General features: G+C 36.1%; 3 protein-coding genes across 3 annotated transcripts in view; all 3 read right to left on the reverse strand.

The window, feature by feature from the left end:
* Positions 1-963: 963 nt before the first annotated feature.
* LOC142983437 (uncharacterized) lies at positions 964-10,995 on the reverse strand. The gene is made up of 6 exons (XM_076130291.1): positions 10,861-10,995; positions 10,390-10,530; positions 8,408-9,268; positions 6,974-7,112; positions 2,680-2,918; positions 964-1,858 (listed from the first exon to the last, which is right to left on the reverse strand). Exons 2-6 carry the CDS (start codon positions 10,525-10,527, stop codon positions 1,577-1,579), a joined length of 1,659 nt encoding a protein of 552 aa, XP_075986406.1. The 5' UTR covers positions 10,528-10,530; positions 10,861-10,995; the 3' UTR covers positions 964-1,576.
* Positions 10,996-12,634: 1,639 nt separating this feature from the next.
* On the reverse strand, positions 12,635-13,911 carry LOC142983668 (uncharacterized). Its single transcript, XM_076130654.1, has one exon. The coding sequence runs from the start codon at positions 13,873-13,875 to the stop codon at positions 13,102-13,104; it is 774 nt and encodes a 257-aa protein (XP_075986769.1). The 5' UTR covers positions 13,876-13,911; the 3' UTR covers positions 12,635-13,101.
* A 93-nt stretch (positions 13,912-14,004) lies between these two features.
* Positions 14,005-18,426, reverse strand: part of LOC142983651 (uncharacterized) — a 37,297-nt gene continuing 32,875 nt past the window's right edge. The window contains exons 7-10 of the mRNA XM_076130634.1: positions 18,017-18,149; positions 17,411-17,602; positions 16,815-16,953; positions 14,005-15,980 (exon numbers count right to left, since the gene is read on the reverse strand). Coding sequence (XP_075986749.1) covers positions 15,841-15,980; positions 16,815-16,953; positions 17,411-17,602; positions 18,017-18,149 — 604 coding nt within the window. The 3' untranslated portion in view covers positions 14,005-15,840. The remainder of the gene's footprint in view (positions 15,981-16,814; positions 16,954-17,410; positions 17,603-18,016; positions 18,150-18,426) is intronic.

Raw genomic sequence — 18,426 nt, forward strand, 5'->3', positions numbered from 1 at the left:
TGACTAATCTATTGAATTATTTTTTTTTACTCATTACTGTCCCACTGCAGGGGAAGCGTCTCCTCCCAAACGAGGTAGGGGTTAGGCCTTAAGTCCAAGCTAGCCAAGTGCGGATTTGGGACTTTGCATGCCCTCAATAAATGTATTAAACAAATGTAAGGCATGCAACGTGTATATTATTACGGTATGATATTGATATTGGCATAAGACGTATGGATGAGGCAAGGGAAGTTTGTAAATATCGCACCGAGTGCTGTTCTTTGGTCTCTAACTACCCCTATGGTAAAAATAAGGTGTGATATTATGTATGTATGATATTGCCACAATTGATTAATATCAAAATATTTTAGTACAAGTCGGTAGGATATTAAATATTTATTGGTTTAACTCGCAAGTACACTTGAGACCGGCGATTATTGCTCTTTAGTATTGCAAGGTGTAACATTATCATCTACTTGATCTAAATAGAATTGGAATGGAAGGATTGTACAATTTATAGTGTTAAACTTATCTTTCAACTTGGTAATTGTAGCTGTAGTTAGTTTGATTTTTTTAACCCATGACTGTAACAATTCTGTACAATAGTCTCCTCCCAAATTGAAGGAAGGGTTAGGCCTGAAATCCACCACGTTAGCCAAGTGCGGACAGGGACTTTTGAATTATGATAGAGTAGTATAGTAGAGTAGATTTTGAATTATATCAGTTTCGGCCGAAACTAAAACCGTTGCCGACATTCGTTTTTCGGCTTTGGTCGGACACTAGTTCCTAGCATAGAATTTATATTATTAAATAAATGTAGCCGATTACTGACCCATTGCTAGGTTAGGGTCTCTTCTCTCAATGAGGTGGGAGTTAGACCTCAAACCAACTTCAATTCCTTCAACAATTGTTTCCTGACTACTACATTTAAATTTTATTGCAAATGAAAATAATAAGTTAAAAGAATAAGTTTAATTCCAAATCTTTAAAAATATACAATATTACTTGAAGCACTCTGTAAATAATTTACAAAGACATTATTTTTGCAGTATTCATATTTAGAAGTAGCACATAGTATTTTAAAAAGAACGAAACTGAGAACTTAAAAATATATTTACTTTCATACTAACTTTAACGTGAAAATCTTTGGCATTAACATTCTTAAAACAGATCTATTAATACAGAAACATACAGTTTAACCTCCTTCTTTTTTCAAGTCGGATAAAAAAATACAAAATAATTGACCGACGTGACAGTAAGCTACAAAATATTCTGTTTTGATTTTGATTTTGATTCTGTAAAAAATTATATTCGCCAATTATTCGGAACTAATAAACGTAAGCTTTTACGTTTCACCAAATTACACAACAATTAGTTGACACTTTGTCAGCAGATTTGTCCATCGACTTCCAGCATGTTTCTATGCTTGTGCAACACGAAGAGAGCACTAGAGTTCTGTACCAGTTGTTGTGAAAGTCGTTTAAAACACCTTCCTTTAAAAGTCTCGAGCGGATTACACAATTTCAGCAATGGGCAGATCATACTATACGTACGAAAAAGAACAGGCTTATTTGCCTTAAAATAGATAAGCCGGAAACTACGCGGCTCCGGGTTCTTTAACAACCGGCACAGGAATGCTACAAGGACTCTGATAGTACTGCGGCGTTTCGTTCAGCGTCGTAGCTCCGATGACGTCACCCCCTGCTACGAGGAGCAGCCGTCTCTTTCTATGATGGCGAAGTAGAGAGGCTACTGTCGCGAAACTGTGCTCGCCGCGCCGAGGGAAGCCGAGTGCAAGCCGACCGTCAGGGCGACGACGCACGCCGACGTTGTGGACTGCGTTTGCGCAGGCTACGCTGAGAGTGTAGGCGTGGTCGGGCTGAAATGTAGAAAAAAGGCTTTTACAGACACTGTTAGCTGTTTTCATGAAATACATCTATGGATTCTATATGGGTTCAAAATATTTGGTATTTTAGTGTTTTAAATGAGAGGTTTTCGAAGACAATGCGCAAGATAGAGCGAAGCGGAGGACAAAAATCATGACTCTACTGCCATATGGGATTCATAGCACGGAAGAGAAAAAGTGCCAGTCAAGATAACTGGACAATTTATTAAATCTATTTAGGATTTCATCTTCACAAATGATCACCGGTAATTTAATACTTTATACGAATGCAGATTTAAACTAATGGGGCATACAGTAGTATGAAATTAAACAACCACATTTTACTAAGTCCCGGTATCAAATTATAGGGGATGTCTCATTTACCATGCATGTCATATAAATCGCCTTTCTTTGACGGCATTATTAGTCCCCATCATACTAACACAGCCTATCTACTTGTGGTTTGAGCCACACTTCAGCAGAGCAGCTGCGTATTACAGTAGACGATCATCAATAAAATGGATCTTGTTAAGAAACGGATTTGCGGTTATGGACGGTGGCTTTTGTGCATAATCTTATGTGATTGCGGGTCAAATTATTCGGGAAAAAAGTTTATCGATATGTGAGTAAAAAAAGAAATACTAGTTTTTTATAGTATGATTAAAAATGCCACTTGGATACTTTAATCATGGTAGTTTACTTGATCTAGAAGTTTTTAACCCATTTTCTTTTGACCTAGTTTTCCCAATTCTCCTTTCATTTAAGCAATGCATTTGTACTATCTTTCCTATTAATTTATTTATCCATGCACTCACCTGACTACTAGGCCTCAACACAAAAGTGCCATCAGGCTGTCCCTTCAACAGATTCTGTGCCTCCCCTCTGTCAATGTTCATGTAATAAGGTTCATTTTCCACTGGCACTGGCAGCGGTCTGTCAGCCATATTGGTGCGGCCATGCTTGCGATCTTCAGGCCACTTGGCTGCTTCTGCTGGCGGATTGTCGACCTTATGGTCTGATTCCGAATCTGATGAGTGGTGGTCGTCGTTTGTTTCTGAGGAAGAAGTAAATAAGACATGAGGAATTTGCGAGCTTGTGCAGCAAAAAAAAATACACGGATAATGAAAGAGACATTATTTTAAACTTGTCACAAACTGTCGGAGCTTGTTAGGTTAACTTTTGTATTATGGAATTTGGCATATTATTATCATATAATTATTGATAAAAAGAGTTAATGGTGGCAACGAAAGAAATATAGATACGAGCTCCCACATCATAATCATGGATTATTAAGTACCCAATTAATTACAAAAAATCTTCAAGTTCATGTCCATTAATTCGTAAATAAAAAAGGATTGAAAGCTGTTGATTCCTATCAATACTAAACAGAAAGACACACAAGTCCTAAACCTCACCTGCGACCACATCAGTGAGACAATGCACAATATGGTAGAACATGTCCACCACGGTGGTGCCGAGCCTCGCGCCCAGGTTATACATGAGAGGAACACTCACTTTCAACCACCAACACATTGTTACTGCACTACACTGTCGTCACTCATTCTACTATCAATAACTTAGATGTAACTTAACTAAGACTTATCTGAGAGAAGACATTGTAAAGATTGGAGTTTAAAAGTCATTGAAATATTTTCACTATTATTATTTACACACAATGATTTTTACAGAATTCATTGTGGGAAGATTGGAGTTCAAGTCATCGATTTTTTTTCACAATTATTTTTATTTACACACTTTGATTTTTTAATCCATAGCAGAGCGTATTGCCCTTAAAATTATGCACTGATTAATAGATCATTTTTCTACTTTGCACTTCACTGCACTGGCCTTGCTAAAAGTATTTATGTAGCTAAGAGGATATTATAATACGATTTTTTTTTGTTTTCTGGCTAAAGAATATTTCTCGAAGCACTCCGTTTTAAAAGCACTGATAAAGCGAAAGCTTTTTTTTAATGGTCTCTTAGCTACACATTTTATTTTCTTCGGTATTTACGCCAGCCAACTTAGATTAAATTATAATCATGTAAGTACTGCTTCTTAGCTAATCCTGTAAGATACTAAAACACTAAGCACTTGCACTTTAGTCGCTTGCAACTAATATTATGCTTTAGTTTAGTTTATTTATCCTGCTGACTATTATATTTATTTTCGGACACTCCTTTCGCGTCGCCGCATCAAAACGACTTGCCATTTATGCGTTCAAAGTTATCTTGCGTTATACAATGATATTTGTCATCAAACGCAGTGGTTAGATATACTAAAAGCATGCTATATTTAACCCGGTGACTGTTTTACTTAATTTAGAAACTTTTGTTAAAGAATCTTGTATCGTCTTGAAGGTAATTTATTTCACGTTTGCCATCTCACTTAATCGTGAACTTTTTTTACTGAACAATCGTATAATCACGCTATCTTCTTTGGTTATTTTTTAATTTTATTATTAATTTCACTGCCTTGAAATTATTTTTTCACTGTTTATTTCACATTAGCAATTTTTTATTTTCTACTGTATGTATATGGATCACTACTCTTTCAAAGTTATATTTGTTATCATCTCTATGCAATAGTATCGATTGGTCTGTGTAGTGTGCCGACATCAAATTGTACTTAACACCACTTTATATGGAGATTAGTCCTTTATTTGTTTAATCTAAATAAGGGAATATAGAGCAAAGTGATAGTTGGACAGTTATCGAAATTCTGTCATGAAAATCGGTCATCCGCGTAATATATTATTTTCTGTTTTGAAAAATCCTCTCATTAATAGTTTAATAAAAACGGGAAATATACTACTTGCTTAAATTGTCATCGAAAACATAAATAACAATGCAAATTTTAGATTAAATACAGTGTAGGGTTTTAATGGCGACAATGTACTTAACATGATCCTTAATTAATTGATTTGGGTCCGAATAAAAACTTCATTAAATTACTTTATTAGGTGACTGTATATGTTAACCTTTTAATTTTCCTTAATTGTAAGATTTTAGATAACAATCATAACATAAGTAAATTATCTTCACCTGCTTAATAATTACACAAACCCAATTCCCAAAAAAAAACTGAAACCTAACAGTAACTACTACATCACTACCTAACTTGTGAATCGAACCCGTAACCCTACACAACATGATATACGCGATCATACAGACCCCAAAGTCCGTAAACATCTCTTCGTCCAATTAAACACAATAACACACGACACACGACATACCGTATGAATCAGAACATTCAGTACTGAGTCACGAGCCCCAGACGCACAGTCATACAATTTACTAGACTTCAAGATTGACATCTCTCATTAACATACTTGAGTTTATAGTCTCTACATTGAGGGTCGGGTTGCTAGAGCTATAGCCAGATAAATACTAATTGTTTTTTTAACCCGTAACTGTCACACTGCTGGGATTTTAGTTCACCTCGCTGGCTAAGTGCGCGTTGAGGTCGAATTCTGCCAAATGAATTTAGATAGGGTTTTCACCAATAGTTAGAGGAATTTCCCGAAAGTAAACGGCTGAATCGATTTTGATAGCATGGAGACACCTGGGATCAAACAAGATATTTTAAATTTATATTTAAACCTGTGTTTGAGTGTTTTTCGGTCACGTGAAATCACATTTAACGATATTGTTTAGAAGAGTTTATTAATAAACACTTTTAATATTAATCACTTTACAAATGCACTATAACTTCGGTCTAGAAACGTTACTTTCTCCACTTGTATCATCTCCGTATGCTGTATCAAAACTGATAATACTTAGTAAGTAGCGGGCGACACCCTGCATCTCCTCAGATCAAACAAAACAATTAATTGTTCCACACTTACTTACGTTTTTTTGTTATTTTTATTTCCACTAGTTATGTTAATGTTGAAGAAAGCTCGATAACAGTGAACGTTTTTTTATCACATTATAGGGAGGTGATTAGGTACTCATTCATTTCCTAAAATTAAGTCCTGTTACTAAACTTTGTGCCGCTATTGATAATAGTTCGAACACTCTTACACTTGTAGTTGAATTTTACCGACCCGATGCTAATATATAAGTGGCCAAAAGTATGAGAAATCATTCTTATATTTTAAGTAAACAAAGCCACCACGAGTGCATCGAGAGGTTGTGGGATGGATTCCCACATGAAGCTTTTTTAGGGTAAGTCGTACTTAGTGTTCGTTATTTGTTTGTTTGTAAAAGTCCCCGCAAAAGAGCAATAATAATTCTTAGTACGAGATTTGCCTATAAAAAAATAGAATACCAATTCGAAAAGTTCAAAACTACAGGTTTATGCAAGATTTTAGATCTTGTTTCAAATACATATCCAAAGCTTTTTTAAAGTTCAATTTATCGATACATTTAGTTCACATCTCTACCTACAGTGTGTCGTGTCACACATGTTGACAAAAGGAACAAAACTACACTATGAGAAAGTACTGGCAGCTTTGCACGCGGTGCTGCACTGTTGTCTAAAAACAATAAAAACTTTAATTGATTTTATTTTAATGCTTTTTTATAGTCCAACAACTTAATAGAGAGCCTAGTGTGCAAGGTTCGCTGCTAGCGGACTTACGCAGCTATCATTGAGCTGTTTGGTACAGCTACTTTTCTTTGGTAATAGACTTAATCCTTGATTATAACATAGATAAATTGCGTGCCGACGCTCTCTAATAAGTTGTCGGTGTATAGTACTATTTTTAAAGTAATGTTTTGTTATGAATTGTTACCGAGTGAATTAGCGGGGTCCTAAAAAAACTGTTTTTCTTTTTACTCCAAAGTTTTTTAGTGAATTTTAGAATTAATGGCTCTGTAAAACGTAATATTAATATTTCTTAGACTCTATTATTGACTCAGCATTGTTCGTGCGGATTTAATATAGGGGTTATTAAAATGAGGCAATAGAAAGATACTCTACACAATTACTCCCGTGAACTATGAAGTCAAGTTAAAAAATTAGTACCGTGGCAAAATATTATACGGACGGTAATAGAGCTACTATCACAAACCCTACCTGATGTCATCCAAATTGTCTTGCAAGTAAATATTAAATACTGACAAACTGATTTTAATAATAATAATAAAGTCCCCTCAAACTCACCTCGTCTTATCCCGAATCTATTTTCAAAGATGCTCAATATGTAACCGAGGAGAGACTCGTCTTTCTGCTTATAGTTCACGTCGCAGTAGTCCTTGTTCAGCTGAACTGGTTCCAAGTACTCTTCCACTGGGAGCTTCGCCTGAAAGATAAGAGCGTAATTCCGTAAGTTGCGGATAGATGTCGCTATAATCAATTTATGGAAATTTATGAGATTATAATTGAAGATTTTTAGATTTTCGTACTTGGACTGATTAAAATGGTATTTTTAAGTATACAGTATTTTTTGAGAGAAGTTGGTAACTATTTTGATAAATTTTCTAAACTCGTTAACTGTCCCACGGCTGTGCTCTAAAATAAAGCTGTGATATTTGAATTAAATCATTAAGGTTTTTGTAATATTCCGTATTTTATGTTTTAAATAAGTCTGCATTTGAAATATTTAGTGTAATGGTTTTAATAAGCATAGATTTTATTAATAAATATACTGAAAACGGCTCAAAACAACCCTAGAACAAGTGACGAAAAAATCTTAAACTATAAAAACGCATAATACATAATCAAGTCTGATATTTAATCTCCCTACAAGCGCGAGGATCAAATGAATATAAATCGTTTCACCCATTAGCTTTAATTAACAACACTGATCGTTGATGACGTCACGTCTCAGACACTAAACGCTATATAAATATTATGTACAAGACTATTTACATACAATAGAGTATATAACTAGAATAACCTTGGTATTCTAAAAAGTGATTTACTGCCGTCGCTTTTAGAACCAATTAGCTTAACTAGGGGATTCCTGACATTACTTTTAAACATTTGCTTTCACTTTATCTATTAGATAACTTATCCGTAGACTATGAAACTGGCTGTTAGGTTTGAATTCGATGGTTCATTCATTTTGTAATAACTACACCTTTGGTTGAGGTATTAACCTCAAAGTATATGTCATTAAGATCACAAATGTCGTAGTTTTTTGTGGTAAAATTTTTCAGAATCAGCAATGAGGGGAAAGATTGTTGGATTTGATTCTTGAACAATATGGCATTTTTAAACGAAGTAATAAGTTATCTTAGTTATATGGCTCCATCTCAATCAAGAAATGAGTCATGGTGATGACACCACAGCCGAACACCATGGGTAGGTTTGAACTACCGTGACTAATACAAATGTGAAGTATTGAGTCTGCCTATATACGCTATATGTTTGGAGTAAACAATATTACAGGCTCATAACTTTAGGAGTAGAAAGAAAACATGTTCTCTTTTACAAAGCAATGGGCAAGTTAATGATAAGTATTGATTAAACTATCTAGTAGCAGCCTTAAAACTACTGTAAAATTTTCTATATATAAGCAAATTGATGCAGTCAACTCCACCCAGGGCGCAGGTGTATGCCTAATGCATTAGCCACTTAAAGTTTTGTACTCACCTTATTCGCGTCACTATGTTCACTAACTGGCCTCACGACATGTACCGAATCATACATGTTAGCAATACTCTCACTATTCTCATACAAATTGATCTCTTTCTCAGTCTCCTTCTCCACCTCTTTCCTCTCTTCTATCATCTCCTGCTTCTTTAAGAACGGCACTTTGAACGACTGAAACAGTTCCTGAATCTTCACTATACAAGGCTTTACATTAACCACTTTAGTTGTAGGTATTTCTACTGCCTTTTCAACCTCATTATAATTTAAATCTTCGTAGAAATGGTCTTCTGGATACCTTTCATTGATTTCTTCTGGAGTCGGTAAGGACTTATACTTAGTCCTACATTCTGTCTTTTTATAAGTCCTAGTTATACAGTACCTGCTGTTTCTCTTCATGGCGTAATACCCTCTATCATTTGAGCTGTCTTGCCTTGAGAATCTTGCTTTTAGATCTAGAAAGGGGTATTCATAAGAGCTTAGTCTGAATAATTTTCTTTTCTTCGGAGTGCCTGCATCCATGGGTAAGTAAGAAGGTGTTCGTTCCTTCTGTTGGTGTCTGTACAGAAAACTCTTTGCTGGAACAATTCTTCTTAGTATCTCTTCAACAGTACTCATCGCTGAAGTCTGTTCTTCTCTCCTTCTTATAGGTACCGTTTGATATTGACTTTCTATGTCTATTCTGTTCTGTTCTATTGTTATTTCTTCTTCTGTCATTTCATTTTCTGCTTTAGTTTCAACAGGTTCAGTTCTTTTTAGATCTAGATATTTGTTGGGATTACTTTTGATGTCTTCTATGAATGTGATGAACTTCTTTGCGTTGATTCTTGGACGCCATAGTTTGACTATACCTTCACTTACATCCTGTAAGAGGAGATATAAATACGAGTAAAATCTAAGTACTGTTTTGTGTCGAGAATCTTTAATACTTTATGTCTTAACCTTGGAAGAAAAACACATTTAGTTTATTTTCAAAATAAAAATCGGCGTGACATTAAAAGACCCCCGTCTGCCGCAAACTAAGCACTGGACTATATATTAACATTGATAATTCAAAAGTTTTTCCGCCGGTCTATCCGCTATATACATAATGAATATTTCTACAAGTACTAGTCACTAAGTTACACTGATTTTGCTGGAATTTGAATACTTAAACCGGCAAAAAAACGCTGTCACGGGTAGTAATTTTTTTTAACACTTTATTTAATAACTATGTAGATAATTCCCATTATATTACAGTGCAGATGTTATTTAACACATGACCTTTGCTAAATAAATGAAGTTCGTTCGAATTAATCCAATTAACGGTGTATTAAATGCAATAAGTGCCTTGTGATATACGTGACAGTAATAATACTCGTTATTATGTTAGTCAGCTGGTACGATTCAAGGTCTGATGACGGCATTTCAATAAGTATTCATAAGGTACACAAGCTTTGTGTACAGAACTTGACATTATACATATTTATATTCCCACAGCAAAAATAACAAGTACAGAATAGTACAGAAAACTATGTAAGTAAGTAGAAGAAGGCCACAGCTGGGCAAGTGCCTCCTTCAGGAATGGTAATACTTGTAGATACACACATACATTTATTTTTGAGGTGTAAATAATTCCGGAGCATGCACAATATTTTCACACTGGTTTTCCATATCATTTGCTATAGCAGTACAAAACCCAAAGTGACGAAAACTTGATACTGACTTGTACATAACTTGATAGTAATAAAGAACTTCTCGATAGAAATCAGTGAGCCGTAATATTTGGGTTGCTAACAAATTGTTCATCCCTCGACCATGACTACATTCACAAATAAATAAATTTTACCCATAAGCGTGCCACTGCTGGGCAAGGGTCTCTTCCCGAAATGAGCTAGGGGTAAAGCCTTAAGTCCACCACACAGGTGTGGGTTGGGATTCACACAAGATTGTAATAAAAACATGTTCTTTCTGAAGAACACGACAGGGTTTTTAAGAACACCTACCAATAACCTGGTGCCATCAATCTCCTTCTCCCGGGTGAACTCCACGAACTCATCCAGCTCCCATCGCTGTAACAACGTCGCCACTGCCTCCTGGTCTAACTCCTCCACTCTTTTGTACTTCTTCTCTGGTTTATCCATGTTCTGGCGTGATTGAAGAATTAACTCAATTAATTCGTTAACACATCGACAAAGAGGCAAAAAAATAAGATTATTATTTAGACTCAATAATCATGTTGACGTGTTTCGTTAAATTTAACGTACATATAAATGTTTACTACTTTCTGGCAGTCTGGCCACTTGAAAATAATAACTCTAGGTGATGTTCAATGTGACTTTGACTTCTAAAATGTTTATTAAATCCTTCAAAATTAAAACAGATTGTGGTGATAATAATTTCACACTTGTTATTCAATTAAAGTCTGAATAAACAAATGAAATTCAATGAAAAAACAATCCTTACAAATAACTTACCTCCTCAGAATTCAGTCACATTTCACAATAACACAATAAACCCGTCTTCTATCGCACTCTCACTTATAAAGAATAGATGGCTCTATTTCACTCTACCACAAATATTTGCGTATATCACTCTGCCGAGTTCCAAGCGACACTGGCGTTATGACTGTGTCGAATGAACACAATTAACTAGATTGGACAGCCAGTTTGGTGGAGCAGTTAAAAAGTTTCGGTTGAGGTTCGGTTCTTGGGTGTTTTATTTACTTTGATCAATTATTATCACAGATTATATCGGTGATGTCTTAAAGGAATTTCGGGTGCGTAGTACTTGTAACCGGCGGTCCTGTATAACAAGATGTATCGATGTGAATGACGCAAGGGAAGTCTAAAGGGATTATAGAAAGTGCCATTCTTTGGTCTCCCAAAGAGAAAGTAACTGGGGTAATTATAGTAGTTAGTTTCAAAACCTTTTCTAATTGTTTTTGTGTAAGATAAGGATTGTGGTCTCAGTTATAGGGTGTTAATGATGGCGAAGATTTTTGAACTTAATTTTTTTTGTACTAGTAGAAACAGAGGCACTAGGTACTAGAAACAGAGACCTACTTTTTTATTTGCATTATAAGAGAAAAGAATTTAATAAGGCCAAGAAAGTCTTTTTCCAATTGAGGACAAATATCTCTCTCAGTTCTTTCATTTCTATGAGTATTGTGGCAATAGAAGAACAATTCCTTTATTGTAAACTGGGATTGAAAATAGTTGTCACTAACCAGTACTTGACTATCATAAGTATCTGTATTTGACCTAAGTTAATAAATAATTTGAATGTATAACAAATAAGACAGAAACCTACATAGCAAAATTCATCATCTAAAATGTTACTGTAGAGATTTTGAGTTCAAAAAATCGCTTTTACTACAACCTCACACAAACTCTCACACACATACTTTAAGAGGTTAAATAGAGTCATTAGCTAACACATGGTACCTGTATCTACTTATAACACTATCATTACAATTCTTAACCTTAAAACTAAGGTATAAGGTGTATAATTCCTTGTGTGAGTGTTGTTGGGAACAGTACAGAAGTCAATTGGAGAGGTGATGTCATTATGTTTCATTGGTTACAATGCGTTTGTATTTATTTTGGTGCAGTACTCAAGTGTGACGTCACTTTATTGTGAATTTGTTTTGTATGGTCTCGCAGGTGTGATGCCATAGTTTTAAAAATTGACCTTGCTTTTTTCCAGGTATCGATAGGTTAGGTAATTTCCTTCCGAAATCGACTGTCGACTACATTTTTTTTTTTGAAAAATTGAACAGCAACCGTGAATTTTGCAACGTCGCGTCGTGAGCTTAATACATAGCAAGTATGCCTCCCAACTACATGTTTTGGGAGTACCTGTGCATATGAGCCATACCTACTTATATTACTCACGTAAATTTGTTGTTTGTAAACATAAATTACGTGGTCTTTAGTATGCTCCATGAGGGAGTCGAACCCAGTATACCTGATTTAATAGTAATTATTAGTCATCATCTGTTAACTATTGATTCAGGTCCATTACACCGGATTACAAGCTAACTATTTATCTGATAAGCCATCAAACCGGACATAACAAAACACTTACGAATATTTTGCTCTACATTTTCAGAAGATAAATATATAAAAATATTGTTTTTCCTCGTGAATCGACGGATATTTTATCAGTCATTCGAGAAATCTATAATCCTTTGATAAGATATCGACAACCTACTTATTCGCACGTACGCAACACAAAGAAAACACAATGTTTGATAAATAATTCATTTATTTACTTTTAATACATTTTCAGGTCCCTAAAGAGCATTTTTATATTCGGGATGAGTTTTAGAATAAACAAAATACTCATTGATTTATACTCAGCGGAAAACAATATGATGAAATTACATAGGTACAGTTATACGCTTCAAAAATATTTGCTAAGAAATGGGCCGCTAATATCGTCTTTGCTACAAACAGATCAAGTGTGATAAGCGCCATGTTTTACCGAGAATATGGCAACGTCACTAAATTCGATTGCTACAATACAACTTAAAGAGATAAAAGTCACCTAAAGTTTTGATGATTAGGTAACTAAAATGTTGACGTCTCGGTATCCAGGCATTGAAGCAAAACCAATAGCAATTCTATTTTTTACATTAGATGTCAATTCCGCTGAGTTTTCACTAAACTTAACTAAATCAGTCCGTTGTCATTATATCACAGATCTTATGCCATTCAACTAACTCTGCACAGCACGTCGTACATTTTGTGAGCCACTTCAGTTCCACCGAACGCGATGTAGCAGGAGTGATGACTAGGATGCACCTTCCCAGGGGTCACTGACAGCTGGTACCGTGCTCTACCGATGTATAGAGTCTCTCCATTAGCAGTTCTTCCACCAGGAATAGCTCCAGGAGGTACACTTCCATTTGACGCAGGAACCCATCGCAAATTCTCAGGTTTAGCACATAATACTTCGATATTCTGCAGAGGGATTTCTTTGCCATCGTATGTTATTGAGGCCGCATTGTGTCGTACAGACATTTTTCCAGGTATCAGGTCTCCATTATGCCAGCCGCGAATCACCCATAAAGAACTCCCGTCCCAGCCTTCGTGACCGCCGACCACTGCTCTGCCAGTATACGTCGTAGCCATTAATGCAGTAGTTGGTACCCAGTCGAAGTCTCCAGACGATTCCACGACCTGCACGGCGTCTGTAACTGTGGTCTCTCCGTGGTAGATGTAGTTTGTGATGTACGTGTTGTTTGGCTGTCCATATTGGTCGGTTGGAGGCTGCGGCGCGGGTGGTACTCCAATAGGAACTGGTACCATCATGGTACCAGGGACGTAGTAGGGGTAAGGGGGTGGCGCGGCAGTAGCTCCTCCATCAGGTGGAGGTGGATGGTACGGGTGATGATGAGGAGGCGGATAGAAGGGCGGAGGGGGGTGGTGAGGTGGTGGGGGGTGTGGCCACGTATGCGGCGGTCCGTAAGGTCCCGGATAACTCATGTTTACTCAACTGTTCTGTTCAATACTGATGTTCCTATACCGATGTAGGTTTTTATATCAGTTGTAGTATTATCTTATCTTCTAGATAGTGTGTTGTCGTTCGTTGAGTCATGTCAATGAAACAAAATGGACGCTTAAATATTTATTTTAAATGTTATTGTTACATAATAATTTATTATATCTAGTTTATTATTAGCTTATATTAACATATTCTGTACAAGAACTTAACTAAATACATAGCACTTTTATAAATATATAAATATTATTATGACGATATATTGTATACGTCATATAATTACTGATATTGATAATAAATAAACAATTGAAACACGTCATAGTATGAACGTGGATGAAATATCCGCGTGACGAATTATTAGCGAAGATTGCGAAATTATTATCACAAGGACTAATTGGTTTAAGTATGTTCAAGTGTTATTAAGTATACGCCGATGGGAAAGACCTGAGCATCACTGGGAATACTCTGAATCTTGAACTGGGAATCACATGCAACGAGAAAATAGTCAATTGAAAAAGCCTAGGTATAAGACAAACAAATGTAGAGGCGTTTTTGGAAGTAGTATTATGCATACAGATTAAAACAAACTTTCAATCCAATGTGTCAGAGTAGGTATGTTTAAGGCCTCTATAACAATATTTTGTGAACTATATATTTTTTCGTACATTTTAAAGAAAAGCAGTAACTTTTCTACTGAATATTTGCAATAGATAATCGCAAGTGACTCATTGTTTTCATCACACCACTTATCAATGTATTAATCATCGTAAAGTGACAATAACCTTCGCATATCGGAGACAGTCAGCTGAGTAGACAATTGTATTAATCATATTTACATCCTGCTTATAGCAAAGTATGAAATGAAAGTTTATGAAGAAATCAGTAGTGAGATTCTCTACAGTTAGTACAATCAAGTATCGAAAATTTGACGTTTAAAACGTGCTGCAAAATTTGAAAAAATATTTCTAACTTCTCGATAGCTAGATAGTTGTCGAAAGTCAATAGTAACAGGAAATCGCCTCGAATCATTGGATGTTGAATATATCCACATGACATTTTCTTGATTTCGTTTACTTGCACCTAGATTCTTATAATAGCTGACGATATTGTAGTCAGTTTTCTTTACCAAATTTTGGATTATACTGCTCTAACAACCGTGCCACAAGCAAGTATAGCTGCCGTATAGAGCACACCAAATTTATTTTTTGGATATTTGTAACTTACATGTTTTTAGTAAGATCTGAGACTTTGCTTTAGACGTTAAGCAAGTCGGTCAGTGCGTACGTAGCTTTTGCTAATATTGGGATGTTTTAATTCAGATCTACTTTACAAGATTGCAATAGTTTCAACATTATACAGATAGAAATGTTATCCAAGATACGTTACGTATTGAAACTAATTACTTTCGCAAGTATTTAGTTACGTGTTTATTAAGCACTTTCCGACCCTCACAAGAGGTATGAGCGTTGAAAAGTACTCAAAGAGTAACATTTGCTTTAAAGATTCAATACAAAAAGATAATAAATAGCATATCTTGGATATTAACTGTTTAGATAAGTCAGTTTGGCGAAAGTTTAGAAAACTTATTCCTAAACATATTTCTCTTTTTTTTATGGAGCAAATAGATGACATTCTGAACTCTGTTATTAAGAATTTCAAGTCCACTTACTAATACAAATCAACTTTTTATTATATGGGAGTTTTATGTCCAAAGTTACGTTACAGATAACGAGTAATGTTTCAAAGTCTTTAAACGGGTATACACAAACTTATAGCACTAAGAACCGTATTCTTCATCATCACATAACTAAACTCCAGAAATTATTATAACGATTCAAAACCTGACTCATGTCTATAAATTCTCTTGCAAAAATCACAAATAACGTCCCCACTATCGTTTCCCTTCTTCTATCTTCTTATTACTTCTAAACTAAGAAGAAACTCTTCTTTCAAGTGAGCACGACAGCTCGGAAGACACATCGGTTGCCATCCATGAGCGCCGGCCAGACGAACGACTTGATGAGGTCGGAGCGACGGTCGCGCCCGTCACTTGATGTGAAGCGAACGTGCTTCTCCGGGTTCATTACCACTGGAAAATAGATAATAGTTCACTTGTTTAGCGTATTTGAAAAAAAACGTATGAACATACAAAATGTTCTTAGAAGGAAATCAGAAATTAAGCTATCATTAAGTAGTTTTAGGACCACATGTATCATACTTGTGCCAATCTAAAGATTTACTATAATTATTTGGCAAAATTTTTATTGATAAATAGATAAAAAATTAACTTTGGTTCGAGCAACTAAGTAAATGAATGCCATGAGAATCGGGGTTCAACGTAACAACTTAATTGTTACAATATTGGAGATTAGCGACGTTTGAAATAGATTAAAGACAATTTCATTAGGTTTCTAGAAAGTCCCTCGAATTATAATCTTACTGATTCATATCGTGTGTTATCTGTTGAAGATAACTAACTAGTCACCTTATATGTATGCACTAAAATTGGCGATAACGTGACGTAGCATGTTAGTAAACGCATCATTGAATTATGTTCGACGACCTGACGCGTCCATTTATATTTTTGCTGATTTTTGAAAAACAAATGGTCTTTGTTTTATGTAGACATTTCATTTTATCAAAATGTATATTGTTGTATATTCAGCCATGAAAACACAACAGATAGACAGACTGTCTCTTGAATTTATAATATTATTTTGGCGTATATTGAAACTCTTCTCGTCTCTTTGATTCGTTAAACTTAAAATATGACAAATCAGATCAGTGTCGATCAGATTGATCAGCCTTTGGTATTCTCTTCTATTATTTTCTTCATCATAACTTCTTCTTCTGTCGTGTCAACGACTCACCGTGATATTACCTAAACGATTGATGACCAGAACCTGGCAACCTCGTAACTTACCGGGTGTAAAGTCAGTATCAATCCTGAGCGGCGGTGAGTGCAGGCTGATGGTCCAGGCGGCGCGGCAGGCGGCTGCCACCAGCGCGTGCAGGGCGCCGCAACTTGACAGGCACGGGTACTCGCGTAATGTGCTCACCACCTGGGCACAAGACCATTGTGACTCAGTCAGATTTTACTGTTTAAAGATAGTTGAGTCATCTTGAATTGTATTTTTGGTTGACAAATGAGTCGAGGAAAAATACAGGGTAGAATAATGTGTTAAAACAAAGTAGTTTAGAAGAGCTTAAACAAGTATTTTCTTGTAAGTTTATTTGATTCGATTTTACGGTTACAATGAAAAGGAAACTACGCTGTGCGCTGCCTTTTTTGCTCTTATGGTATGCTTATCAGTACATTGAAAACTTTCTTCATACTTGCTCAGTATGATATGAAGCGCAACGCATATTTTGATTTAAATAATTAATCTAGGCACCTAGCTAGCATGTTCCGTTCTATCAGAAATAATGAAGATCACCTACGTCCACTTGAAAAATAAACACGATAGTAGTTACTTGTAATTTTACCTATCTAATCCATAAACAGTAGTGTTCCCTCACCTGATTGACCACGGTCCTCTCAGCCTCTCCGAGCGGGAAGCTGTGCGCGGTCTGATGCAGCACCCTGGTGGCCGCCGCCGTCAGCCGCGCCACGCTGGGGTCCGTCGACGTACTCTCACTGTCCACGCCGAGGAGAGCCTTTATCTCGTTCAGACGACGGTCGCGGAGGCTTATTGCTGCACGGAAGGATAACTGAAAACGGGAGAAGTTTTTTAAGAATGTGCTTTAAGCTTCTTATTTATGAGGATTATTATGATGGTACAAAGTTGCACAACCCTGAACGTCCTCTTTGAAGACGCTCCTAATGTTCAAGAAACATAGCACAAGGCGCAATGATAAAAATAGTTCAAGTTCATAAGTTTAAGCCCACGCTGAACGCGCCTATTTTTTCCTAAGAAGTGGATTTATTCAAATAATTTATTGATATCCATGCTATATTAATCCAATATCTCATCCTTTTAGCTAAATCTAATTATTATGTACTCTCCTCTCTATCTGACCTCACAATCGTAAGTTAAAAAAACGCCACTATTGAAAACTTTTAATTATAATACCTTAGTCATACTATAAAAAGATGCCCAAATATAATGAGTCTATTATACTTACAACCACCACAGAGAAGATGATCTTATACTTGAGATGCGGCGTGTGTCGGAGCGGCTCCAGCGCGGCGAGGGCCGGCAGCGCCTCGTCTGCTGCTCGCGCCCACACCGCCGCGTACTGAGATACTAACTTACTTCTGAAATTATACAAAAAAAGAACTGTTACTCCCCGATGAAAGATACGCAATATGATGACTATGACTGCCTCTGTGGCGCAGTGGTTAAGCCGCGCCGCTACCATTGCGTCGGGACTGGAGGTCGTGAGTACGATTCCCACACGTAACAATTTATTTATGCGATCCACACATAATAGTTTCGGGTCAGGTCGTACTTTGTCTCCGTTGTTTATACGTTTGTAAAAGTCCCCGCGACACAAGAATAATTCTTAGTGCGGGAGATGTATTTTTAAGAAAG

The sequence above is a fragment of the Anticarsia gemmatalis genome, chromosome 24, assembly GCF_050436995.1.
Source record: "Anticarsia gemmatalis isolate Benzon Research Colony breed Stoneville strain chromosome 24, ilAntGemm2 primary, whole genome shotgun sequence".
Classification (NCBI taxonomy): domain Eukaryota; kingdom Metazoa; phylum Arthropoda; class Insecta; order Lepidoptera; family Erebidae; genus Anticarsia; species Anticarsia gemmatalis.

Excerpts from the sequence above, each read along its gene's own strand:
- LOC142983437 (XM_076130291.1), bottom strand. The coding sequence starts at position 10,527 with ATGGATAAACCAGAGAAGAAGTACAAAAGAGTGGAGGAGTTAGACCAG. Across the intron at positions 9,269-10,389 it reads TTGATGGCACCAGGTTATTG|GATGTAAGTGAAGGTATAGT; the intron begins GTAGGTGTTCTT and ends CTCCTCTTACAG. Across the intron at positions 2,919-6,973 it reads TAGATTCGGGATAAGACGAG|AAACAAACGACGACCACCAC; the intron begins GTGAGTTTGAGG and ends CTTCTTCCTCAG.
- LOC142983668 (XM_076130654.1), bottom strand. The coding sequence starts at position 13,875 with ATGAGTTATCCGGGACCTTACGGACCGCCGCATACGTGGCCACACCCC.